We start from the raw sequence: 26,547 nt of genomic DNA on the forward strand, positions 1-26,547 counted from the left end.
TTTTCCCATTAAAATTACTAAGCAATTATTTTATTTCTATTTTACATACTTGTAAAAATAGAAGTAAAAGTGTATTGATCAGCTTTAAGAGATATGAAGGTAGAAATAGGAACAATAAATGGAGGAGACTCCAACACCTCACCCTCAATAATGTATAGAACATCCACAAAACATTCTTAGGAAGCCAGTGGGTTTACCCAACGCTATTGAACAAACGGACGTAATAGACGTCTACAGAACCTTTCAACCAAGAGCAGCGTAATATACATGCATCCCAAGCACACAGTAAATATTCTTCATGATAGGTGTATGTTAGATAAAAAATGAATTTCAAAGTTAAAAATATAATAATGCCAACTATTCTCTAACTTTTTCAAAAATTGGTGAGGCTCCAACCTTCTCAACTCTCTCTAAAAGGCTACAATAACCATATTACCAGTAATAGACAATGGCAAAATAAGAAAGTTACACTTCAAATTTTCTTAATATGCATAAATATACTACTCCCAGTATTAGTCGATTACATTCTAGCGGACTTTAAATGGATCATACACCGACTGGGTGCAGTGAGTCTCACCTGTAATAATAGCACTTTGGGAGGGTGAGGTGATAAACCACCTGAGGTCAGACATTTAAGACCAGCAGGGCCAACATGTTAAACCTGGTCTCTACTAAAAATACAAAAATTAGCCAGGTGTGGTGGCACATTCCTGTAATCCCAGCTATTTGGGAGGCTGAGGCAGAAGAATCACTTAAGCTTGGGAGGCGGAGGGTGCAGAGAGCCAAGATTGCACCACTGCACTCCAGCCTGCACGACAGAGCAAAACTCTGTCTCAAAAAAAAAGAGGGCATTATACACCATAGGAAACTAAAATTTATTTTTGAGATGCACAGATGACTCAGCATCCTCAAGTCAATACATTTGGTGTGCTTAACTAAGATAATAAAGAAAAAAATTTCCATTAACTTCTCACTAGACAAAGAAAATAACATTTAAAAATCAAGATTTCATGATAAAAACTCTAAAAAGTAGGAACAAATGAATATAACCTGGACATGATAAAAGTCATTATGAAACGCCATATCTGTTATCATACTTAATTAGTAAAATGTTAAAATATTTTGCTAGAGTATCTGTAACAAGGCAAGAATAAACTTGAAGGCATTTTACTTCCAGATTCCAAAAGTAATTACAAAAGTAGAGTAATAAAAACAAAATGGGATAGGCAGAAATATATACTAAGAGTTCAGACATAAACTGATACACCGAGGACAATCTGATTTTCAGCATGAGAACCAGCAATATACAACGGATAAACCAAAGTCTGTCCCTAAGAGAGTGCTGGCAAAACTGGATTTACACATGCAAAGAGTTAAGAATTTTAGTTTAGAATAAACACAAAAATTAACTCTAAATGGGCTAAATAGTTAAATGCATAACCTGCAGTTGTACAATTTCCCTCACCCAAAAATAATGTTAACAGAGATTTCCTATATTTCACATTAAAGGCACAGACAACAAGAGCAGATTTGAACAATGGGTCTTCCAGCAGCCACTAAGAGTTCCCACTGATGTCTTCAGCTTCCTCTTTTCTGCCCCTCCCAGCAGACGAGGCTACTATTCCTGAGGAAATGAGAGGAGGTGGGAGATGAGGCTGTCATTCCTGAAAGAATGGACAGAGCTTTGGAGCTTTTCTTTCTTCTCTCTCGATCTTTAAAAAATAAGGTAGAGATAATATTAGGAAGCACAGAATTCTAAATTTAGAGAGATTCACTAGAGAAACTGTCAGAAGATGAAGTCCCACATCCTGACAGGAAATCAGCCTCCATCTGCACCTGCCTCTGGGGTTGACGCTGATCAGTGGCTCCCGAGCGCCCCCTGCAGCTGATTCCCCCGAGTGTTCCTGCAGGAGGTTTGTGTTCCGGCTCACACTGACTTCCCCTCACTGTGTCTCTCGCACAGTAATACACGGCCGTGTCCTCGGCTCTCAGGCTGTTCATCTGCAGATACAGCGAGTTCTTGGCGTTGTCTCTGGAGATGGTGAATCGGCCCTTCACGGAGTCTGCGTAGTATGTGCCACCACTACTAATGGCTGAGACCCACTCCAGCCCCTTCCCCGGAGCCTGGCGGACCCAGGCCATGGCATAGCTACTGAATGTGAATCCAGAGGCCGCACAGGAGAGTCTCAGGGACCCCCCAGGCTGAACCAAGCGTCCGCCAGACTCCACCAGCTGCACCTCACACTGGACACCTGCAAACAAAAAGAAACCCTGGTCAGAAAGTGCCATAAATATCCACCGTTTATCTCACTCTTATCACCCACACTCAATTTCAATAGTTCTTCATGAATTACCTTTTAAAATAGCAACAAGGAAAACCCAGCTCAGCACAAATTCCATGGTAAGTTCAGTCTCTGTGTTCTGTGCTGATCACCAAATGCAAACACCTGAAAATCCCAGGCTGGGCTCCTCTCCCAGAGCTGCAGGGTCAGGGCTGGTCTGGTTTTCATCAGCAGAGGGACCGCTCTATTTGCATGTCTCCTGCTATATAGCAAGATCTGTGGTGAGAGGCGTGAGGAGAGAGCAGGCTCAGAGAACGGGACAGTGTCCTGGGGGAGATTTGTGACATTGATAGTATTGGGAAATTGTGGTTTCTTATTGTAAGTTTGCTCTGTGATAAACCCTTAAAACCTATGAAACCTATGTATTTTAATTTCTATTTTGAAACATTTTTATTGAGGTAAAATAAATCTATATAAATCACATATATTTAAATTTAGCACCAATCATCTTTTATGTTTATATATGCAAAGAAAACATGGTATGTGGTATCAATGTTATTTCCATGTTACAGGTGAAAAATTACCAGGAAAAGCACAGGTGGGTTGTACAATGTCCCCAGAGCTCACATTTGGTAAGAGTGCACCTGTGTACCTGGGCCTGTGCTTCTCACCACCGGACCCGACTTCTCCCTGAACCAAGCCCAGCGCACAGTGGGTGGCACCTAGTGAGGTTTGCAGAACCTTTTCTCTGTAATGAAAACATGGTGTGATGCGTAATCACTGCTGTGACTACCTAACAAATGTAAAGAAAAGCACATTTTCTACAGTTGCATTTTCTCAAGTGTCATACATATTTTATATTTGTGTCTATCTTGTCATCAATCTTTAACAAATTACATATCCGCTTATTGACAATACCCTTATTGAGGCATTATTGCTTTAGAATAAATACTGCATAGTTAGTGTGTGCAGTTGAATAAGCACTGAAGCTGAGCCTGGTGGTGCACACCAGTGGTCCCAGCTATGCAGGGAAGAGGGAGGAGGATTGCTGCAGATCCAGGGTCTGAGGGTTGCAGAGAGCTGTGATCTCACGACTGAGCTCCCGCCTGGATGACAAAGCAAGACCATGTCTCCAAAGGAAAACACGTCACTTCACATGTGCTCACCTATGCAGCCCATATAACAATCAAGATACCAATGAACTACACTTAAAAGCTTCCGTCTCTTCCTTTGATTCCTGCCTCCCAGTCATTTCCCTCTTATTACACTGAGACAAAATTTCATCTTTGTTACTTTAGATCTTTTTTTCAAGATTTTTTAAAGTGAAATCTTGTAGCTTCAATTTTATTTCTGTGGCTTCTTCCTCAGCCTAATTACATGTGAGTCAGTAATTTGGTTGTGTATAAAAAAAAATGTGTCGATCCTAATGAGGAGCAGCATTGCAGTTAATGAGAGCACCCCTATTATTTCTTTATAAAGCACCATAATATTTGTGTTATTTCTTGTTTTTAGTATTAAAAATAAAGTTTATACTCAGCACGGAGATATAGGCATCCAAGAAAAGTATGTTATTTTACAACCGATCTTACTGAGCTGCAAATTGGCGTGTTTTCTTTAGTACATCAGATTATTGATGTTATAGGACAAACAAGAGACCTTACATCTTGAGAAACTCAGTGATTTACAAAAACAAACAGGGAGAGAATATGACCGTATGTAGGGCAGAGGCCAGCAAATGTCATATAAGAGAAAACAACATTAAACTGAACATTTTCTTTAAATTATTTAAAATTTAGTGCGGTGAAGTTATTGTTTAAATTGTCAGAGCACGCACAACTGAGGGATTCCTACTGCTACTGAAACCTTTTCTGCCAGGATTGAGGATATGTCACAGAAATCTTCACCCTCTACCTCCCGAGATGCTTCTGTGTGGGAAAACAGAAGAGCAGCTGTGGCTGAAATGCATCCAGACCCACTTCCCCGCCCCCCCCCACCACTGCATTACCAAAGCTTTCACCTGCAGGGGCAAAGGCGCTAACACCTCTGTGTTGCTGGCACTGGAGGAACTCATAGAAACTGGGATAGAAGAAAGAAAATCTCCAAAGCTCTGTCCATTCTCTTAGGAATGACAGCCTCATCTCCCACCTCCTCTCATTTCCTCAGGAATAGCAGCCTCATGGAAGGGGCAGAAAAAAGAAAGCTGAAGACATCAGTGGGAAGACTTTGCGGCTGCTGGAAGATCTGGAAAAAAACCAACCAAGGATAGACTCTCCCCAGGGAAGAAAGGAAGCCACATGGATCAGCATTGCACCTGCAGGAGGGGCAGGGATACTTGGAAGGACACACCCTGAGCCAGGACTGTGATGTCAGCCCGGAGTATGCCCCCCTGAGAAAAGCAGAGAGTGCCCGTTCGGTGCAACCCTTCCCACCTCATTGTCAACACTCAGGTCCGCATACCTCTGGCACGACCTGGGGGATCTGAAAGACAGAGTCTCTCTGTTTAGCACAGCATTAAGGCCCAAAGCCAAGCAGGAAATAAAATGAAGGTGTCACCGGAGGAATCTGAGTGTCTGGTGTCTGCAGAGGAAACATACTTCAGTTCTGGAAGCCACTGGGACAAGGACTTTCAAATGTATCCCTGATTAGTTTCACACAATTTCCTACAATAAATGCCTAGATAAGATAGGGTGTCATCATCTACAAAAGTTGCAAAAATCATAAAACAAGTAATTAGAGGACATAAGGAATCTGAGAGAAGTATCTGGGGAACATTAATTTTGAAATCATTTGCCTAAGTACTTTTAAACATTTACACTTGATCCCTCAGTCTATACATAACTCTGTAAGGAATTGCCAACATGTGTTTAATTTTACTCATACTTTATTAATATCATGCTTGTGAATATATAAAAGACCAGAGAGTAGCTTTTCTTAGAAGTATTGATAAAAGTCCAACTTTGCAAAATACTTAGAGAGATTTATTCTGAGCCAAATGTGAGGACCATGCCCTGCGACACAGCCCCAGAAGATCCTGAGTAGCTTATAGGAACCTGTCCTTGTCAGGGGTATTGGAAATTATTTGCTGAGGTAACCACATTGAAGTGGAGACTTGAAAGATGCCAGATTCCTCTCTGAAAACCTTTTCTCTTGACACTAGAAGTAAACTTACCAGAAACAAATGTTAGCATTTCTTCTGTGTTCAAAATTGCCACCCATTGGGAATATAATTAAACGTGGGGGGCTTATCTTTACAAACAAATAGTCCAGTAGATTTCTAAAATCCATTACAAACCCAATGATTCTGATTCATTGGCAGATTATGCAGAACATCCCACCTAATAGGAATCTGCAGTTAACTGGATTCCCCTGCATTGGGGTTTTGTAATGTTTAATTTATGTAGATAAAGAATACTACAAATCCTATAAGGGGTACATGTGATATTTTGATAAAAGATTATTATGTGTATTGATCAAATCTGGATAACTGGAATATGCTTCAACTCAATAATCAATTATTTCTTTGTGTTAAGAACATTCTAAATCTTGTTTTCTACTTTTCCTGAAGTATACACTAAAATATGAACTGTAGATGTCTATGTGCCATTTCAGAATTTCCACCAGCAAGGAGTGAAAATTTCTAGGAGTTTTTCAGCTTCCTCCTCACCATTTGGTATTTTCTATACTGCGTGTTTTACTCATCCTAATAGGCTAGTAGTATTTTTTGGATCAGTCTCGATAAATAACATGGTTTTTGTATTTAGTTTTGCTTACATAATGAATAACATTTACTGATTTGCATATGTTGAACCAACCTTGCATCCCAGGAGCAAAGCCTACTTGATCATGGTGGGTTAGCTTTTCGATGTGCTGCTGTGTTCAGTTTGTCAGTACTTCATTGAGCAGTTTTGCATTAGGAATACTGGCTTAAAGTTACCTTTTCTTTTTTTTTAATCGAGTCTCTGTCAGGGTTTGTTATCCGTACTGTTCCCATAGAATAATTCAGGGAGCGGTCCTTCCTCCTCAGTTTTTGGAAATAGTTTCAGTAGTATTGGTGCAACTCTAATTTATAAATCTGAAAAAATACTTCCTGTGAATCTTTCTGGTCCATGGCTTTTTCTGGTTGCTACCACCTGTCTATCTTGATGTCTGACCCCCACCTGAACCAGTAATAATCACATTGTATTCAGATAAAGCTGAATCCAATCCAGTGTTTATTGTAGTTCTTAACAACTTTACTGGCTCACTTAACTGCGTGAACATTTCTTCACCAAAAACAGTTTCGCTGCCAATAATATTTAAGAATTTCTGTTGAAAAATTTTTCATGTGATTTAGTGATGCAATTTATTTTAAAACAACGTTGACTTCTCTACATGCATAATGATCATTCCTACTATTGTTGAACGGGCCAGCAACCCTCTATTCCTGCTGCTTCCCTCTGCATACCTGACTGTCTGCAAGACCTCCCTGGACCTCAGTTCTCTATTGTAGAGAGAAGCTTTGAGAAATGTCGGATCTACTCAGTGCTCAAAATAGTAAATGCTAATAGAAGCTCCTTTTCCCATTGACATGCTAGGCATGTATTCCAGAGGCTGCCTTTATCTCCACACCTGTCCCAGAGCCTCAATTAATGTCACTTCCAATGAATTTTGTGTTATTTTAAATATAATTATAATAGACAAATAATAATTGTAAATGTTCATGAGTCACACAGTGATGTCTTGATACATATATTGTATAGGAGCCAGATTAGGATAATTAGCATATCCATCACCGCAATCCTTTTCTTTTTATTGAGAATACTAACATACCTCTTTTAACTCTTTGAAACTCCATATTATTGTTAACTATATTCATCCCACAGTGGTAAATGACACTATAATCTATTCCTCCTACCTGACTGTAATGTTGCATTTTATAACAAATCTCTGCCTATCTCCCCCTTTCCACTACTTTTCCCATACTCTAGAATCCTCTGTTCTACTCTTTACTTCTAGGAGATCTTTTTTTGTTTTTTTGGGGATGGAGTTTCGCTCTTGTTACCCAGGCTGAAGTGCAATGGCGTGATCTCGGCTCACCGCAACCTCCGCCTCCTGGGTTCAGGCAATTCTCCTGCCTCAGCCTCCTGAGTAGCTGGGATTACAGGCATGCACGACCATGCCCAGCTAATTTTTTGTATTTTTAGTAGAAACCGAGTTTCACCATGTTGACCAGGATGGTCTCGATCTCTTGACCTCGTGATCCACCTGCCTCAGCCTCCCAAAGTGCTTGGATTACAGGTGTGAGCCAACGCACTTGGCTTCTTGGAGATATCTTTTATTCTTTTCTTCTTTGTTTTTTGCTTCCACATATTAGTGAAAAAACAAGGTCTATTACTTTCTGCTCCGGGCTTACTTCATTTAACATAGTGTCTTCCATTTTCACCCTCATTGCTACAAATAACAGGATTTCATTTCTTATGGATGACTAGTATTCATCATGTACCTGCACCACACTATCTTGAACCATTCATCTCTTGTCCAGCACCAGGGTTGATTTCATATCTTGGCTATTGTGAAAGATCCTGCCATATACATTGGTGTGCAGAAATCTCTGACATAATGATAATGATTTTCATTTCTTTGGGTAAATTTGCACAACTGGAATTGCAGGATCATAAGTTAGTTTCATTTGTAGTTTTCTGAGTTACCTCCACACTGCTCTCCATAGTGACTGTACTAATTTACATTCTCCCCAGCAATGCATAACAGTTTTTTTCCTCTGAATCCTTACTAGCATTTGTCAGGATTTTTCTTTCTTTTCTGACAACAGCCATTTTAAGTGAGGTGAGATGATAACTTCTATCATTCTGCAGGTTGATTTCTCACCATGTTGATTATTTCTGTTTCTGTGCAGAAGCTCTTTAGTGCAATTAAATCCCATTTGTGTATTTTTGTTTTCCTTGTATTTGCTTTTGAAGTCTTAGTCATATTTTATTTGCCTAGGCCAATGTCCTGAGAATTTTCTCCTACATTTTGTACAAGTACTTTTACAGTTTCTCTTTATAAATTTAAATATTGAATTCACATTGAATTAAGTTCTGTCTGTGCTGAGATAGAAGTCTGGGTTTATTCTTCTACATCTGGCTATCCAATTGTCCCAGCACCGGTTATTGAGCAGAGGTTTGTTTCTCCAGTACCGTGCTGTCTTTCTTAGTATATCTGTGTAGTTTTATTTGAAGCCAGGCAATGTGGTGCTTCCAGCTTTGTTCCTTTTTCTTAGGATTCCTTTTGCTATTCAGGCTTTTTTTTTTATTCCATATATATGTTAGGATTTCTTAAAAAACAGGTAAGCAATTATATTTGTTACTCGATAAAAATGCATTGCATATGCATATTGCTTTGGGCAGTGTGTTAGTCTATTCTGCATTGCTATAAATCAATACCTCAAACCAAATTACTTACAAAATTAAGAGGCTTATTTGGCTTATGGTTCTGTAGGCTCTATGAGAAGTGTGGCCCCAGCATCTGCTCCTTGTGAGGGCCTCAGGAGGCTTACAATCCTGGTGAAAGGCAAAGGGGAAGCAGGGTGTGTCACATGGTGAGGGAGGCCCAGAAGAGTGGTGGAGGGTTGGCAGATGCTGTTCAACAAGAAGATATCACAGTAGTTAATGTAGAAATAATTCACTAATTACCATGGGGTAGATACCAAGCCATCCTTGAAGGATGTCTCCCCATGACACAAAAACTCCTAGTGGGCCCCACCTCAAATACTGTAGATTACATTTCACCATGAGATTTGCAGGGGACAATCATCTAAACTATATCATTTTACCGTTATGCCCTATCATCTCAAGTCCTTAGATTGCAAAATCATCTTTTTAAAAAACAGTTCTCAAAACCTTAACTTGATCAACCTCCAACAGAAAATTCCAAAGTCTCTTCTGAGTCTTAAGGCGATTCCCTCCAGCTGTGAGCTGGCAAAATGTTTTAAAGAGTTATTTACTTTCAAGGTGCAATATTGCCACAGGCATTGGGTAAATATTGTCAATAAAAAAGGAATAAATTGGGCAAAGGCACAGTCAACAAGCCCCTCACACACCTAAAGCCTAGCAGGACAGATATTAAATCTTGAAGCTGCAAAATAATCTATCTTGACTTTATGTCCTTCAATCAGGGCACACTGGGAAATAGGGGGTCCTAAAAACCTCAGGCATCTCATCCCTACCCCTGGGCACAGCCCATGTGGCCACTTTCACAGGCCAGAGTAAAGTGCCAGGAATTGCTCCAGGCTAAGAGTGCAAGCTGCATCTGTCTCCACCATTCTGGGGTCTTGAGGGTTGTGGCCACATTCCCACAGCTTTACTATGAAATGCCCTAGTGGAGACTCTGAATGGGGGCTTCGACCACATCTTTCCCCATCTTTGGCACCGCCTTAGTAGAGGGTGCTTGGGGTGGATCCAGCCCTGCAGCAGACTTCTTCCTGGGCATATAGGATTCCCTACACATCTTGTAAAATCTAGATATAAATTGCCCAGCCTCTTTTACTCTTGCATTCTGCACATTAGTTAGAATCCAGCTATCCCAACACCATTTACTGAATGCAGGAGAACGTCCCAGTGCTGTCTGGTCTCTCACACACACGTGGGACTCACGGGTGGGCCCAGGTCTTGACAGCCCTAGCTATTGGTGCCCAGCATTGGGAGGCCTGGGCGGAAGTCGGGCGGGTCATCGAACTTCCGGTCCAGCAGCTCTGGGAAGTTCTTCGCTTCCACCTCCAGGTGGCGCTGTGGGCGTTTGCTCTCCTCAGTGTCTTTAGGGAGAAACCTCTGACTTCCGGGTTTTCTTTCTTTCTTTTTTTTTTTTAATTTGAGAAGGAGTTTCGCTCTTGTTACCCAGACTGGAGTGCAATGGCGCGATCTCCGCTCACCACAACCTCCGCCTCCTGGGTTCAGGCAATTCTACTGCCTCAGTCTCCTGAGTAGCTGGGATTACAGGCACGTGCCACCATCCCAGCTAATTTTTTGTATTTTTAGTAGAGACGGGGTTTCACCATGTTGACCAGGATGGTCTTGATCTTTTGACCTCGTGATCCAGCCGCCTCGGCCTCCCAAAGCGCTGGGATTACAGGCGTGAGTCACCGCGCCTGGTCCCGGGGTTTTCATTGTCTCAGCCGCCTCGAGCATCTCAGAGACACAGCCGCGCTCTGACAGGAGCTGAGGTGGGATTTCACTTTGTTTTCAGGGACCTTTCAGCTCCGGCTCCTGTTCTCGGAGCTCCGCCTCCAGCTCCTCCATCCTCCTCTTGAGCTGCGTGTTCTTCTGCTCCTCCCTGTTGGTGTCTCGGCCTCTTCCAGCTCAGCGCTGGCCGCCGCCTCCCGCAGCGCCATGGTCCGGGGGGCGTGGCTCTCCTCAGGGGCTGCAGCCGGGCTCCTGCGCGGTGGCCGCGCTCTGCGTCACGGCGATCTCAGCGCGTCCTTCTCAGACTTCCGGTGCGTGTCGGCTGCAGCGGCTGAGAGGCCTTTTCACCGCCGCCCTCGACACTGGATGCCGCAGCCGCAGATGGGGCTTCACGCCCAGATCACTGGGAACCGTGACTCCAGGTCTCGGTTTTCTCCCGGGCCTTGTCTTTGGGCATCTCGGCAGCTTCCTCCAGCTCCTGGAATTTCTCTGCAAACGTTGTCAGCTGCTGCTCAGAGGAAAACCCCAAACCAAACACCGTGTGCGCTCCGCTGTCGGCCCTGCCCAGACTTCTGTGGCGTTTTCTGGAAGGGCGTATTTGGTGTGATTGTGCTGTTGATGGTCGCCTTGGCTCCGCCCACGCTGACGATCTGACAGCGGTTCCTTGTGACGTCATAGAAGGAGGAAACGGTGACCGCTGAGCTCGCAGGATCCAGTTCTTCCTGATGTTGGGGTCGATCTGGAAGCCATGGGCTTGGGCGAGAATGGGCTGTTCTGTCTCCGGCGCCATCAGACCAGGCGTCTCACGCTCTGTCTCCGCCACGTCTGCATCTGCTCCCGTCGTGGAAGATGTGGCAGCTGGCGCTGGGGTCAGCCCGGCACCGCCCCATTCCGTGGGGCGCACTGGGTGGCCAGGGCTCTGGATACAATGATTCTAAGAGATAAATTAAGGGTAATTTCCAATAAGGAGACGTCCTCTATGTCATCTGAGAGAAGCAAGAAACATCATGGTTTCCATATAAAAATGCATGGACGGTGTGTTGGCCCTGGGACTGCACCTCCCGCTTCTCCACCATCAGGGAACGCACTGCGGGGCACACGGCTGATCCCTGATGGGCACCTATAGCCCAGGGGGGGCTGCTGGCCATGCTGGACTTACTGTGCACCTCGTGGTGGTTGGGGAGCCCCAGCTAACTCCCCATTTCCCCTTCTCTGCTTGTGAAACTTGAATCCTGGGCGGACACTGTCCACAGCCTCACCCGGCCTCCTGCACACTTTTCTTTCTCCCTCAGTGGCACCTGCCTTGGGGCATTTGGTCATGGCTGCTCCTATAGTTATAAACTTCAAAACTTAGAAGCCTCAGTAGCAGGGACATAACTGTAAATACAGAGACCATACCAGGGAACGTTAGATGCAGAGGAAGCCACAGGCCCTGAAAGAGAGCAGCCCCTTGACCTGCACCTGCACCTGCCCTGGGCTGCCCCGTCCTCTGTGTATCCCGAGCTCCTTCTGCTGGTTCCAGGCTCCCCTGCAGGAGGTTTGTGTCCGGGCTCACGCTGACTTCCCCTCACTGTGTCCCGCACAGTAATACACGGCCGTGTCCTCGGCTCTCAGGCTGTTCATCTGCAGATACAGCGAGTTCTTGGCATTGTCTCTGGAGATGGTGAATCGGCCCTTCACGGAGTCTGCGTAGTATTTTTCACCTCCATCATACTTTATGTTGGCCACCCACTCCAGCCCCTTACTCGGAGCCTGGCGGACCCAGTACATCCTTTAGTCACTGAACATGAATTCAGAAGCTGCACAGGAGAGTCTCAGAGACCCCCCAGGCTGAACCAAGCCTCCCCCAGACTCCACCAAGCCTCCCCGAGACTCCACCAGCTGCACCTCACACTGGACACCTGCAAACACAGAGACATCCTGGTCAGAAAATGCCACACATATCCACTGTTTGTCTCACTTATGTCCACACTCACTCAGTCTCTCTATTTTTCCATGAATTACCTTTTAAAATAGCAACAAGGAAAACCCAGCTCAGCCTAAACTCCATGGTGAGCCTTCTTTGTTAGGGGCTGATCACTGAATAGAAACACTTGGGAATCCCAAGGCTGGGGCTCCTCTCCCAGAGCTGCAGGGTCAGGGCTGGTCTGGTTTTCATCAGGAGAGGGAGGGACCTATTTGCACGTCTGCTGCTATATAGCAAGCTCTGGGGCTGGATGCCTGAGGAGAGGGCAGGGCCCAGAGCAGATGAGACTGTCCTGGGGGATTTAGATGACAATGATTGTATTTGGGAAAATGCGCTGTCTTATTATGAAATTGTTCAGATAAACATGTAACAGCTATCACATTTTTAATTATGTTTACTTATGTGTACAAATGGTGTTATTTAGAAGTCAGTGGTTTCTTCATTTACAGATGGAAAAGTGAACCCACACATGGAGGGGTTACGTGGTGTGTCTAAGGGCTCATGTCTGCCATGAGTGAGTCCCAGTATGTGGGACTATGCTCCTCACAGCTGGCCTCGATTGCTCTTAATCAACTCTAGGACGGAGCCAAACGGGCCTACGGTGGTTTGGAGAATTCACTTCCTGCCCTGAGATGCTGTGTGATTTTACTGCATTTACTGAGAAATGTGGAGACAAAGTTCAGGCAGATAAATGTTGAGGTTTACCTGACATTTAACATGTTTATTTGTTCCTTCCTATCATTCCTTTCTTGTCTATAATTAAAGTTGTTTACTTATAATAAATATTATAAGTTTTAATTGACAGATAATAAAATACATAAAATAAAATAAATACATAAATATAATAAAATAAGATAGTGAGCATCTTGTCTACTTTGTAGTCCTAGAGGAAATAAAATTTTCATCGTTGAGTGTAATGTTAGATGTGGGCTTATTATATGTGGTCTCTATTGTGTTGAGGTGTATACCTTTTATGCATAACTTGTTCAGACTTTTATGATGAGTCTGGTGAGTTTTGTCAGAGGCTCTTTCTGCATCTATCGACGTGAACATCCAGCTTTCGTCCTTCAGTGTTTTAATTTGATCCATCACACTGGGTTGTGCAGGCTGAACCTTCATTGCATGGTGGAAGTAACCACACCTGATCGTGGTGAATCATGTTTTAATGTGCTGTTGAATTTTGTTCCTCATCACTTTGAGAGTTTTTGAAGCTATGTGAATCATGGATATTGGTCTGTAGTTTTATTTACTGGTAGTGTCTTTTCCCTGGTTTGGACATAGAGCCTTCCAAAATAAGTTTAGGTGTATTATTTCCTCTTTATTTTTTTGGAAATTTGAATAGAGATCTTAGTTTTTTTTAAACATTTGATAAAATTCAGTAGTGAAATCATCAAGTTCTTGATTTTTCTTTGCTTTGAGATGTTTAAAAAATCAGTGACTCAATCTCTTCACTCATTGGTCTGTTCACTTTTTTTTTTGAGACAGAGTCTCACTCACAGGCTGGAGTGCAGTGGTGTGATCTCAGTTCATTGCAACCTCCGCGTCCTGGGTCAAGTGATTCTCATGCCTCAGTCTCCCATGTAGCTGGGATTACAGGTGAGCGCCACCATGTCCAGCTCATTTCTGTATTTTTAGTAAAGGCAGAGTTTCGCTGCACTGGCCAGGCTGATCTCAAACTCCTGACCTCAGGTGATCCACCTGTCTCCCTGTCAATGTGCTTGGATTACAGGCATAAGCCGCCACACACAGCCCAGATTTTTTATTTCTTAATGGTTCAGTTTTGATGGGTAATACGTTTTTAAAAATTTATCTGTTCATTTGAATTTATCAAATTTTTATGAAAGAAGTCTTTATTATACCCAAAAACTTGAAATGGCACAAAACGAACTGTTCATTACACATTATTGAGAGGAAACTACAACAAGAACAATTAAACAAGAGGACCGACTAATAGTTTAAAAAGGAATTAAACAATTCTGGAAAATTGAGCAGGAAATAAAAGGAGGGCATGAGAGAGGACAGGAGGCAGAAATGCAAGCCAGCAACGGTGAACTGTAAAATCTTCACTAATTAAAAGAATGTCACATCTGACAGCTGCCTATTAAGCAGGCTTTTGATGTCAACTGTGTAATATAAGCCATGAACAACCTTCTAGAACACACAGTGGGAGACCCTCAGATAACCCAGTCCCAGGAGAGGTCCCCCATCCAGTTGCTGTAGAAGCTAGGAACCCTCCCATGCTGTTCTCTGGTTCTTGCTCCTGAGGACACAAACAGCCAGCGATTCCTCCCTGGGGGGAATGGAGAGGGCCCTGGGGAGGGCGTCTCTGGCAGCTCACTCTGCACCTGCCCTGTGGAGGGTTTTAGATGGGCCCAGTGCTGGTTTCTCACACTGTGTTTCTCGCACAGTAATACATCGCTGTGTCCGAGGCCTTCAGGCTGCTCCACTGCAGGTGGGCGGTGTTGCTGGACTTGTCCGCTGAGATGGTGACGTGGCCTTGGAAGGACGGGCAGTATCTGGTATCAGAGTCACCAGGATCGATCATCCCCATCCACTCCAGGCCTTTCCTGGGCATCTGTCGCACCCAGCTGATCCAGTAGCTGTTAAAGCTGTATCCAGAAGCCCTACAGGAGATCTTCAGCGACTCCCCGGGCCTTTTCACCTCTGCTCCAGACTGCACCAGCTGCACCTCTGCACAGACACCTGTGTGGGAGACAGAACATTTGAATCAGGGACTCCCTGTGCCCTCAAACCCTTCTTCTCTGTGACCTCAAACCCTGGGCAGGACAGACCTTGGAGAACAGCCAGGAGGAGGAGGGCGAGGATGGTGGTTGACCCCATCCTGGAGGAAGACAGGAAAGGAAACCCTGAGATCCCAGCTGGGCGGTGAGGGAGACACACTGTGGAGGGGAGCCCTGGGTTTAAGTGGGGAGCCCCCACTTGAATTTGCATAGTCGACACCTTGGCCTGAAGGGATGAGTCTACAGGGTTTATAACCCAGAAACGCAATTGCAGACAAAAGGCCAACCTGCGCCTCCTGGGAGAGGCAGAACAAGGTCTGAATAATTCCTTACACCATCCTCGTGCCCCTCCCACTCTGTCTGTGCTTCAGGAACAGCCATACCAGGGCCGCCCTTCTTCAACCCTTCTCTGTGACACTGAGAAACTGGCAAATCTAGATGAAATTATGCGTATTTTAAAATTAGAAACAGAACCAGAGGAGGCCGTGAAGAGAAAATTCAAATGCACCTATGCCTGATAACAAGTACAACGAAAAACTATTATATTCCCTGGCAATTTCCCATGACTGTGACTCTGGCCTGGGCACAAAGTGAGGGCAGGACCACCCCAGGCCCACAACAGTCCTCAGCTTGATTAACTTGTCAGACCCTCACCCACGCAAAGTCACACATCTTTCCTCATCATTTTGTCTTCTAGATTTTACACTCTGCCAATTCAACATAAATAGGGAGACTTGTTTGGGTCTCTTAATTGCTGATGGACCTGAAGGGATTCCCATCACTACACCCACTCCTGGCAGTGCTGTTTTAAGTCCTTTGTCGAGTTCTTTCATTCTTTACCTTTTATTTTATGATACCCACATTGCTTGGAGGCCCTTAACTCTCCCCTGTGTCTGCAGCATTTTCTTGTGAACCACACTTATTTCCGTAGTCTCTTTTGATCCAAATGGAAAGCCAAGGTGACAGAAACTGCACGGGTTCCAAAATATTTGCAAGGTTTATTCACAGGAATTGCACCTGGGGAGCAGAAGCAAAAAGACTTCTCTTCACCACAGCACAGGCCACGACCTGTGTAAGGTGCAGGCAAAGCAATGACCATCAGCATCACCAGAAACTCCCAGCAGCAGGTGATGCAGAATGTGCAGCATTGGCCTCCCCATCTGCAGAGCCCACTTTGTATTCAAGGAGAGGAAAAGCAGACTCATCCTCAGGGCAGAGAAATTACACAATCTGGGATCCAGTGCGCCGGGAAAGCTGTCCCATCCAAAGAATCCACGGGAGGTTGGGATCAGCTAAAGTCATGTGTGATGTTACTGTTTCGAGCTGTGGATCCAGCCTCCTCCCAGACATGCCCCTCCCTTCTGCAGCACAAGAAGTCAAACAGAATCTGCTGTGTCAGCCAGTCGCAGTCCATTGGCTAATGTTGTTCACGTTCTGATGAGAGTAATTAATGATATTAATTGTATCACAAAACGATGCCACTTTCCACACTGTTTTCCTTGTTCTAGGTTTCTAGTGGGTTCCCCTGCCCAGCCCAACCCCTGGGCTGCCTTCTGTGTGGCTACTGTGTGTTGTGTGTTTTTTTTTCTGGACAACTGTATTCGATGGTGGTGGAGGGGAGTCTAGAAGCCTTGGCTCACAGGGCACAGTGCAGGGCTGGATGCGGCATCTTTGTATTTCATTTTAGCTGTCACAGATATGAGTTGCATAGTCAGGTTTTTCTCCTTTATTTTACTTTTCCTTATTCGGGGATCACTTCCTAGAGAGCTGTGTCTATCATTTCAAATTTCCATGGATTCCCTTTTCTTCCTGCTCCTTACTGGAGTGCACATGCCATCTTATGCCATGTGACTCAGTAACCATCCAGGTATTGGATGACTTTTATGCCACCCTTTCTCATCGTTTGATATTATAAACAAGGCGCTAGCCATGTGTCAGTCATCACGGTCTTCCTAGGAATTTCCACCTCTGATGTAATTGTGCTGAGTGTCCCAAAACCGTCCTCAGGACCCATAATGGGTACAAATGAAGGACCCAGGACAAGCTGTTATTCTCATGGGTACAGCTTGACTTTAGCAGAGGAATATGAATTTTAATGAGCAAGGGCTTCAGGAGGAAGGTTCTAATAATCTGGCATGAGCTCCCAGGTGTTCTTTCCCTGAGGAGTCTCTTGTCCCCATTTCTCCCAGCGGTGATGAATGACAGCACATGTGAGGCATTGTTCACAGGGAAGCTCACCTGAGTGCTGGTGCCCAGTGCTGTTTATTGAGGCCCTTCACAGATGTGTGTGGCACCTGCATACCTGACCTCCAGCACTCAGACAAGAGCTCCTTCAGCAACGATGGGCACTCACCATAAGTCATTATGGAACAGTTAGGATACTGTGCACCCAGGATACACACACACACACACGCACACACACACAATTTTTAATAATAATAGTAATAATAGGAATACAGAAATGCTTTGGAAGTGATGGCTGTGGTTACGACCTTGATGGTGGTAATAACTTTGCAGGTATACACTTACTCCAAACTCAATGAGGTATGTTAATTACTGTATAGTTTTATAGATGTAAACGTTTCCTTAATAAATTGGCTTCAAAATATTACCAGGAGAGTATGCCAGAAAAACAGATATCATCTCCCAGGAGCTGGATGCGGACCTGGCTTGAGAAAGGACATTTTCAGGAATGTTCAGGGTTTGAACACCCCAAGCCTGCTCGGTAAACCTTTCCTGTACACAAGTCCAGGTGAGATGTAAACAGGCTGCTGGGATAAAAGGCTCAGAAGGAAGGAGAGAGGAAGTGGTGGACAAGGTCTGACCCCACGTAGGGTCAGCGTGGATGGGAGGCGCTGCTCAGAGCCTGCGGATGGATAAGAATGTGGACCAGTGGCAGGAAAAAACAAGGCAGGGGACTCTTCCTGAGCTAAGAGGATGTTTCACGGAGGGTGTGGCAGGGGCCATGAACAGGCACAGGTGGTGTCATGGAGCAGGGGAGCCATCGGGGTATAGACCCAGGACAGAGCATAAGAAATGTGGACATTCCCAAGGGAGCAGGCACAGAAACAGCGACTGACAAGCCTCTGTCTTGGGCTCCCATCCATCTATCAGAGGTGAAGTTAAGTGATGTTCCCACCTGGACAGAAATGACTGAATCTCAGAGTGAGGACGGACATAAGTGGTGCCACCAGGGGAAGAAACACTGGACCTTCTGTCCATCCTCCTCCCTCACACTGCCCGGCCTGTCTCCCATCCCCAAAGCTTGGAGGTTCTCATCCTTGTCCAGTGTGGGAGTCACACTCAGTCCCTAAAACCCTCAGGGGGCTTCCTGACATGCTCAGCTGAGTCTAACAAAAATATGGCATTTACAAACAAGTTCTCTATCTGCATGTAGTCAATGTGCTTATGAGGCTTTAGCGTAAATGAGATAAGCTAAAAAGAGACTTTATAAGACCACAGAGAAATCAACAAATCTAAGAGTTTTTTTCCAAACAAAAGAAAACAGACAAATTCTTATCTAGATTAAGAGAAAAAGCGAGAATCCTTTAATAACCCAAATCTGAAATAATAGAGAAAGCGTTAGAATTGATAAAGCTGACATTTAGAAGCAATTACAGATGATTGCTCTGACATTGTTCCAAGTTGTCTCAGTCTGCCAGGTCCTAATGGCATTCCTTGTCAGAGAAGCCAAGAAGGGGCATGAAACACACAGTTGTTGCTGCTAATGGGTCTGGACAAAATATCAACAATCCAAAACACAGCAGCATAGAAATAAGGAAGAATCTGCTTCTGTGCAGTTTGCAAGTGTTCTAGACCATTTCAGGAGATTCTGACACTAGATTTATGCAGATTTATGGTAGCAGTATTTTCCTCCAAGGTAAACTCCAATAATAATAATAAATGTGACAATTGGTGTCATATTATTATTTCTATCTATAATGACGGTAATTTTTGAGGCATGATAATTTAAATGTTCTAATTCTGAACCCACAATTCTAACAGCAGAATCACTGGCAGCTGAGCTCCCCCACATGGAGACACACCTGACTCCATAAAGCCGCCCTCGGGGGTCTCTGAAAGCTGTAACGTGTGGAGAAGCAGCTTTCACCTCAGACACAGTCGGAAAAATCTCTGCTTTTTATCTGAGGAAGGTGAGGTTTAGCGTGTGCAAAGGACCAGATTTGCTCTACTCAGGATCTCTGAAGCTGAATGAAAAGCAAGGAGTAATAACCACGTGGCTTCAGCTGGGATTGAGCAGTTTCTTAAGAGAAAGCCCATGCTCTGCTGAACCCACACTCAGACTCAGACATAACGCAGTTACTCAGGAGAAATGTGGACACTGCAGTTGTTTGAAGACCGTCTTCTTGCTCCTCTATGTCATCTGAGAGAAGCAAGAAAAATCATGGTTTCCGTATAAAAATACATGGACGGTGTGTTGGCCCCGGGACTGCACCTCCCGCTTCTCCACCATCAGGGAACCCATAGACCAGGTTCCCAGATCTGATCTCTGACACCCACGACCTGGTAAATGCAAAGACACGTGTCCTGGGAGCTCCTCCAGGCAGTGACTACACACAGTGGAGACATTGAGGCGGGTCTGCTGCTGGGACCCGGGACTGACCCCTGATGGGCGGGTTTGGCTCAGGGAGGCATCAGCGGCTTTACTGGACTTAGAGTGGATCACAGGTAATTAGGAGGTTTTATCAGACTCCTCTGATGTTTATGTCTCTGTCATCAGTTCTGCACCCACATCCCACAGTTTCCACAGCCCCTCAGCCTCCTGTGACATCTTCTGCCTCCATTAGTGATGCGGTCCTTAGGGGCATCCGAGAATGTTTTATTTTATATTTTCTAGTAATGAACTTTTTCAGTCCAGAGGCCTCAGTGGTAGTCAGAGAATCATAAATACAGAGAGGATCCCAGGAGAATGCTTTTGATGCAGAAGAACCACAGACGCTGACAGGAAAGCAGCCCTTGGAGTTTACTTGCCCCTGCCCCTGCCCCTGCCCCTGGGCTGCTCCTGTCTTCTGTGGGTGCTGAGCGCCCCCTGCAGCCAAGCTGCCTCCTGTGTCCTGCGGGACTGTCTGGACGTCCCATCACCATGTCTCCTGCACAGTTATCCGCTGCTGTGTTCTTGGTTCTCAGGCTACTCATTTGCATGTACAGCATGAACTGGGTGTTGTCTCTGGAAATGGTGAGTCTGCCCCTAACATAGTCGGCTTCATATTGATGACATTTCCCACCCCTTGTAACTGCGACCAACTCCAGCCCTTCCCTGAGGCCTGGTAAACCCAGTGACTCTCATACCTACAGGTGAATCAAGAGGCTGCACAGGAGAGACTCAGGGGCCCCTCTAAGCTGTACCAAGCCTCCCCCAAGCTCTGTAAGCTGCATCTCACACTAGAGGCATTCTGGTTCAAAACTGTCACATAGCCACTATTTCTTTCACAAACATCCACTTGGCTTCCCAGGATGTGCTGGAACTCAAGGTCCAAGGTCACCTTTGGGGGCCGTGGTCTTCTGCGAGGTCATGGGACCTGCTCTGTCTTCAGGAACCTGCAGCTGTGGGGGAGGATCAGGACAGTGGCTCCTTAATTTTTCTCACCAGATCTGATTCACATAAATTCAAGTAAACAGTTGGACATATTTAATTATGTGCAAGCACCTGATAATATGAAAGAATACAAAAGTACACATAGAAGGATTGATGAAAACAAAAATTAATAATATAAATTTTTAAAAATTACATTAAAAACAATGACATTTGGATTTAAATTTTTGAAAAATTAAAGGCAAATAATGTAACATTACAATTTAAAATCATATGGAAAAATATTCCTAACCAGCCTATATACTGCCAACCACTCTGTGTGTGTGTGTGTGTGTGTGTGTGTGTGTGTGTGTGTGTGTGAGAGAGAGAGAGAGACAGAGAGAGCGAGAGAGAGAGAGCGAGAGAGAGAGGCAGAGAGAGAGAAAGAGAGAGAGGGAAAGAGAGGGAGAAAGAAAATACAGATAGGAGAAACACAAAAAAGGAGGCACATCTGACATAAAGTATTATAATTTATAAGGTCCTTGAATAAGGTGGGAGATGCCATCTTTAAGGGTCACATAAGGTGGAAAAAAATTGCTACACTAAGTATGATTATACATCTATATAAATTCCATTTTCTAGTTGTACTATGCATATTACAACTCAGCATAGCCCTAGTGTATTTTATCTAATGGTGAAATGGGAGGGTGACAGAAAACCCATTCTCCAGCTTGGGCCCTGTCTTCATGGAGCCCGAGTGCCCTTGGTGGTCCTGGGCCCCTCTCCAGGGAAGTTTGTGTCTGGGGTCACACTCTCGTCTTCTACGTGTTCCTCACAGTAATACAGGCTGTGGCATTGTTGGTCACAGAGCTCAGAGGCAAGAACATTTGTTTTTTGGACGTGGATCTTGAGATGGTGACTGAGCTTGTGAGGAGGGGGTTAGAACATGTGCTCCCTCGTGACCTATGCCCCGATCCACTCCCTTGCCTGAGGACTGGCGAATCCAGCTCCAGCAGGAAGTGCTGGTTGTGATGGAGAATCCAGAGACCGCACAGGTGAGGGAGGGACCTGGGAGGCTGCACCAGGCCAGTAAATGACCATGACCCACAGTGGTCAATGTGCACGGGTTCTGGACAATACACTGAACTTCCTACATATACACGTTTTGTTAAGAATGAAGAATTTACTGTTGTTCAACTTCTGTGATTTCTAGACAATTCAGTAGATTTGGAGAATAAATTCAGGCACATATATGGTAAACTTGCAACCAAATTTATAAAAACTCCTTTCAGAAGAATGAACATTGAACTATGTACTTTTACTATAAAGAGGGTGATATTCAGAATAGAAGTGAAGCATGATACCCTAATCGCGTGTTAATTCTGAAATCACAGTTAATCTTCAGCAGAAATCAGAGGCAGTGGAGGTCCCCCCTCCTGAAGGAGAAAACCCCTGAGTCTATAAACCTTACTTGGCAGTCTCTGCAGCCTCTGAGTGTGCAGGACCAGCCCCTACCCCAGACTCAGGGATAGTGAAAGACTCTGCTCTTTCTGTGGGGACGTGAGGCTTAGTGTGTGGAAAGGTCCAAACTTACTCTACTCTAAATCTCTGTACATGGATAGAAACCAAAGAATATGAGAAGGATATGGACTCACCGTAGATGCAACAATTCCTCATGAGAAAGGCAACTCGATGGTTGGATCCTGCACAGAATTAAGGAAAAACCCATTTGGGGTCATTGTAGAAATTGTCATTATTTGCCAACTGCGTGCCTGCTTCTCTACGTCCCCTGAGAGAAGCAAGTAAATTCCTGGTTTCTAGATAAAAATCCAAAAACAGAGTCCCATCCCTGAGAATGCTCCTCCTATTCCTCCAACGTTAGGAGCCCATAACCTGGCGCCAGCTGCTGCTCTCTGACGTCTGTCACCGGGTTTCAGCCAAACACACACGCCCTTGGAGCTCCTCGCAGACAGTGACTGAGCAAGGTGCGGTGGCTGCGGGGCACATGGCTGATCCCTGATGGGCACCTATAGCTCAGGAAGGCCTGCTGGCCGTGCTGGACTTAGTGTGGAACTCGTGGTAGTTAGGGAGCCCCAGCGAACTCCCCATTTCTCCTTCAATGCTTGTGAATCTTGAATCCTGGGCGGACAGTGTCCACAGCCTCACCCGGTCTCCTGCACACTTTTCTTTCTCCCTCAGTGGCACCGGCCTTGGGGCATTTGGTCATGGCTGCTCCTATAGTTATAAACTTCACAAATGTAGAAGCCTCAGTAGCAGGGACATAACTGTAAATACACAGACCCTCCCAGGGAACGTTAGATGCAGAGGAAGCCACAGGCCCTGAAGGAGAGCAGCCCTTGACCTGCACCTGCACCTGCCTTGGGCTGCCTTGTCCTCTGTGTATCCTGAGCGCCCCCTGCTGGTTCCAGGCGCCCCTGCAGGAGGTTTGTGTCCGGGCTCACACTGACTTCCCCTCACTGTGTCTCTCGCACAGTAATACACGGCCGTGTCCTCGGCTCTCAGGCTGTTCATCTGCAGATACAGCGAGTTCTTGGCGTTGTCTCTGGAGATAGTGAATCGGCCCTTCACGGAGTCTGCGTAGTACGCGGTATCATCACTATTAATGTATGAGACCCACTCCAGCCCCTTTCCGGGAGCCTGGCGGACCCAGCTCATGCCATAGTTACTGAAGGTGAATCCAGAGGCTGCACAGGAGAGTCTCAGGGACCCCCCAGGCTGAACCAAGCCTCCCCCAGACTCCACCAGCTGCACCTCACACTGGACACCTGCAAACACAGAGACACCCTGGTCAGAAACTGCCACCCACATCCACTGTTTCTCTCACTCATGTCCACACACACTCAGTCTCTGTAGTTTTCCATGAATCACCTTCTAAAATAGCAACAAGGAAAACCCAGCAAAGCCCCAACTCCATGGCGAGTCTCCTTTTTCAGCCCTGAAAACTTAGTGGAAACACCTGTGAATCCTGGGCCTGGGGCTCCTCTCCCAGAGCTGCAGGGTCAGGGTTGGGCTGCTTTTCATCAGCAGAGGGAGGGCCCTATTTGCATGTCTCCTGCTATATAGCAAGTTCTGGGGTGGGATTCCTGAGGAGAGGGCAGGGCCCAGAGCAGGTGAGAGTGTCCGGAGGGAGTTTGGAGATATTGATAAAATTTTGGCAAATGTAGTTTCTTTTTAAAACTTTGTTCTGTGATACACCTTTTAAACCCATAACTGTATTTCTATTTTTAATTTAAATACAGTTTTATTGAGGTGCAATGGACCTATGAAACTGCATATATGAAACCTAGCTAGCACCAGTCGCCTTATCATGCTGTGTAGTATCAATGTTATTCCCACATTACAGATGTAAAATTACCAGCAGAAGCACAGATGGCGGGTACAGTGTTACCGGAGCTCACATGTGGTCAGGGTGAGCCCGGTTATCTGTGCCTGTGCTTCTCACCACTGGGCCCGACTGCTCCCTTAGCCAAGCCCAGCACACGGTTGGTTACCCCTAGTGACATTTTCAGAATCTTCTTCTTGTAATGGAAGTGTGGTGTGATGTGTGAGCTATTGTGTTTACATAATGAGTGTAAAGAGAAGCACATTTTATGCAGGTGTATTTTCATACATGTCAGACTTTCATCGTGTTAATGTCTATTTTTCCATCAAGCCATACTGAACAAATTATCCATTTGTTTGTGACACTCTTCTTGAGACATTATTGCTGTATGTAAGTATTGCATAAAGTGTGCTGTTTAGTAAGTTCGCAAGCCGAGCTCGGTGGCACAAGCTTGTAGTTTCAGCTACTTAGATGGCAGATGCAGGAGGATTGTTTGGATCAGAAGTTGGAGGCTACGTTGAACTACGATCCCACCTCTGCAGTCCAGCCTGGGTCGGAGAGTGAGACCACATGTCTAAGGAGAAAAACAAACAAAATGGAACGTGATTCCACTGGTTCTCACCTGGGCATCCACCAGAACCATCCAGATAATGAACAAACAAACCACACGTAAAAGTTTTCTGTGCTCCTTTGCAATTCCTCCTTCCCAATTCTTCCCTCACCATATTTTGAATCAATGTTTCATATGTATTACTTTAGTTTTGATTTTCAAAAATTTATTATACAGAAATTATATAGTATGTGTTTTATCTGTGTGGCTTCTCACTCATCTTGTGATACAACAATGTTGACCCTCAACAGTGTGTCTATTCTAATGATGGATGTTATTGGAGCAAATTAGCATGTCATTACTGTTTATCTGTGTATATTCTCGATATTTGTATGTTTTCCAGTTTCTGAGTATTACACGTAAATGTGCTCCTCGGGTTGGAGATGTAGGCATCCTATAAAAATATCTTATTATTCTTACAACATCTACCAACTTTAGTCATCTGCAAATTAGCCTATTTTCTTAAATGCACCAGATTTTTATGTTATAGGACACACAAGATGTCTGAAATCTAAAGAGAGATGAGGACTTAGAGGGAAAACAGCAGGAGCAGGGTATAATCGTATCTGGGGCAGAGGCTGCCAAATGTCATTTAAGTTAAGAGAAGATTAAAGTAGACATGTTCATTGGGGGGTCTACATTTGAGTGTGATAGATGAATTATTGTTTGAATTCTCAACTGTATACAGTTGACGAATTCCTCCTGCTACTGAAGTCTTTTTCCTCAGTACTGGGGAAAGATCACAAAATGGGACAGTTCTGTCTGGGAAAACAAAACAGCAACTACAGGTGAAATGCATCCAACACACTCTCTGTCACCACTACATTGCAAGAGAAATTATCAGAGGAGGTGAAGCACCAAAACCACTGTTCTAGAGACACTGGAGAGAGCAATAAGAACTAGGAGGGGAGAGAGGAATGCACCAAGGCTGTTTCCAGACCCACCTCCCGGCTTCCCTGAGGAATAAGTGCTTTATTTTAAAGGAAAAGGCAGCAGAGAGGAAACTGAAGAAATCAGTGGGAAGACACAGTGGCTGCTGAAGGAACATCTGGGGAACAGTGAAGAGACTCTTCCCGGGAATGGGAGTAAGATGCATGGATCAGCATCTCACCTGCAGGGGAAACAGGGACACTGGAAGGGCACACCCTGACTCAGGACTGTGATGCCTGCCAGGGTTTGGCTTCCCCAGAAGGACAGAGAATATCACATTCAGTCAACCCTTCCTGCCAGGCTGACAATTGCCAGGTCCATGTGGCTCTAGAACGACCTGGGGGAGCTGAAAGATATAGAATCTCTCAGGTCAGCACAAGGATAAGGTCCAAAGCCAAGCAGGAAACAAAACCAAGGTGTCCCTGTGGGAATCTGAGTGTCCGATGGCTGCGGCAGAAATGCACTTTAATTCTGGCAGCCCCTGCAAGAACGAGTTTCAAGTAACTGAGTCTCGTTGATTAGATTCATGTGATTGCCCACAAGAAAGGCCTAGAAAAGGTAGAGTATAATCATCTACAAAAATCAAAATGTCATAAAATAAAATAATTATCCGCTGCAAGAATTCCATAAAGATATTTGTGTCAACCACAATTTTGTAGTAACCTGGATAAGAACTTGGCAACATTTATACCTCCTAACACCACCACGTTGGGCTTAGAATTGCAACACAGGCATTGTGGGAGAAACAAAAATTCAGTCTATAGCAGCACATCTTATCAATCAATAATATTTATTTGCTGTATTTTCTTAGAATAATTCACATTGATTTTTAATGGTTGAGATTTTCATTTTTTATCCAGATGTGATCGTTTTGATGGAAAGGTTGGGGGTCCTCATGCCAGCACTCTGCTAATTAAATAACTCTGTTCCTATTTGTGTTTGAAGCTTCTCCACATTCTGAATGTTTCTCTCTTAAGCCGATTGCT

General features: G+C 44.7%; 2 pseudogenes and 1 gene segment (V, D, J or C); all 3 read right to left on the bottom strand.

Annotated features, from left to right (window-relative positions):
• Positions 1-10,669: 10,669 nt before the first annotated feature.
• LOC103790593 (homer protein homolog 2 pseudogene) lies at positions 10,670-12,208 on the bottom strand (annotated as a pseudogene).
• A 2,582-nt stretch (positions 12,209-14,790) lies between these two features.
• Positions 14,791-15,303, bottom strand: LOC103790589 (immunoglobulin heavy variable 5-51-like). The segment is given in 2 exon segments: positions 14,791-15,107; positions 15,197-15,303. Coding segments are annotated over 2 exon segments (366 nt in total).
• Positions 15,304-21,422: 6,119 nt separating this feature from the next.
• LOC103790588 (immunoglobulin heavy variable 3-48 pseudogene) lies at positions 21,423-23,692 on the bottom strand (annotated as a pseudogene). The gene is made up of 3 exons (XR_008479257.2): positions 23,568-23,692; positions 23,053-23,464; positions 21,423-21,525 (listed from the first exon to the last, which is right to left on the bottom strand). The product of XR_008479257.2 is annotated as an immunoglobulin heavy variable 3-48 pseudogene (transcript).
• Positions 23,693-26,547: the final 2,855 nt, after the last annotated feature.

Source organism: Callithrix jacchus, chromosome 8 (assembly GCF_049354715.1).
Source record: "Callithrix jacchus isolate 240 chromosome 8, calJac240_pri, whole genome shotgun sequence".
NCBI lineage: Eukaryota > Metazoa > Chordata > Mammalia > Primates > Cebidae > Callithrix > Callithrix jacchus.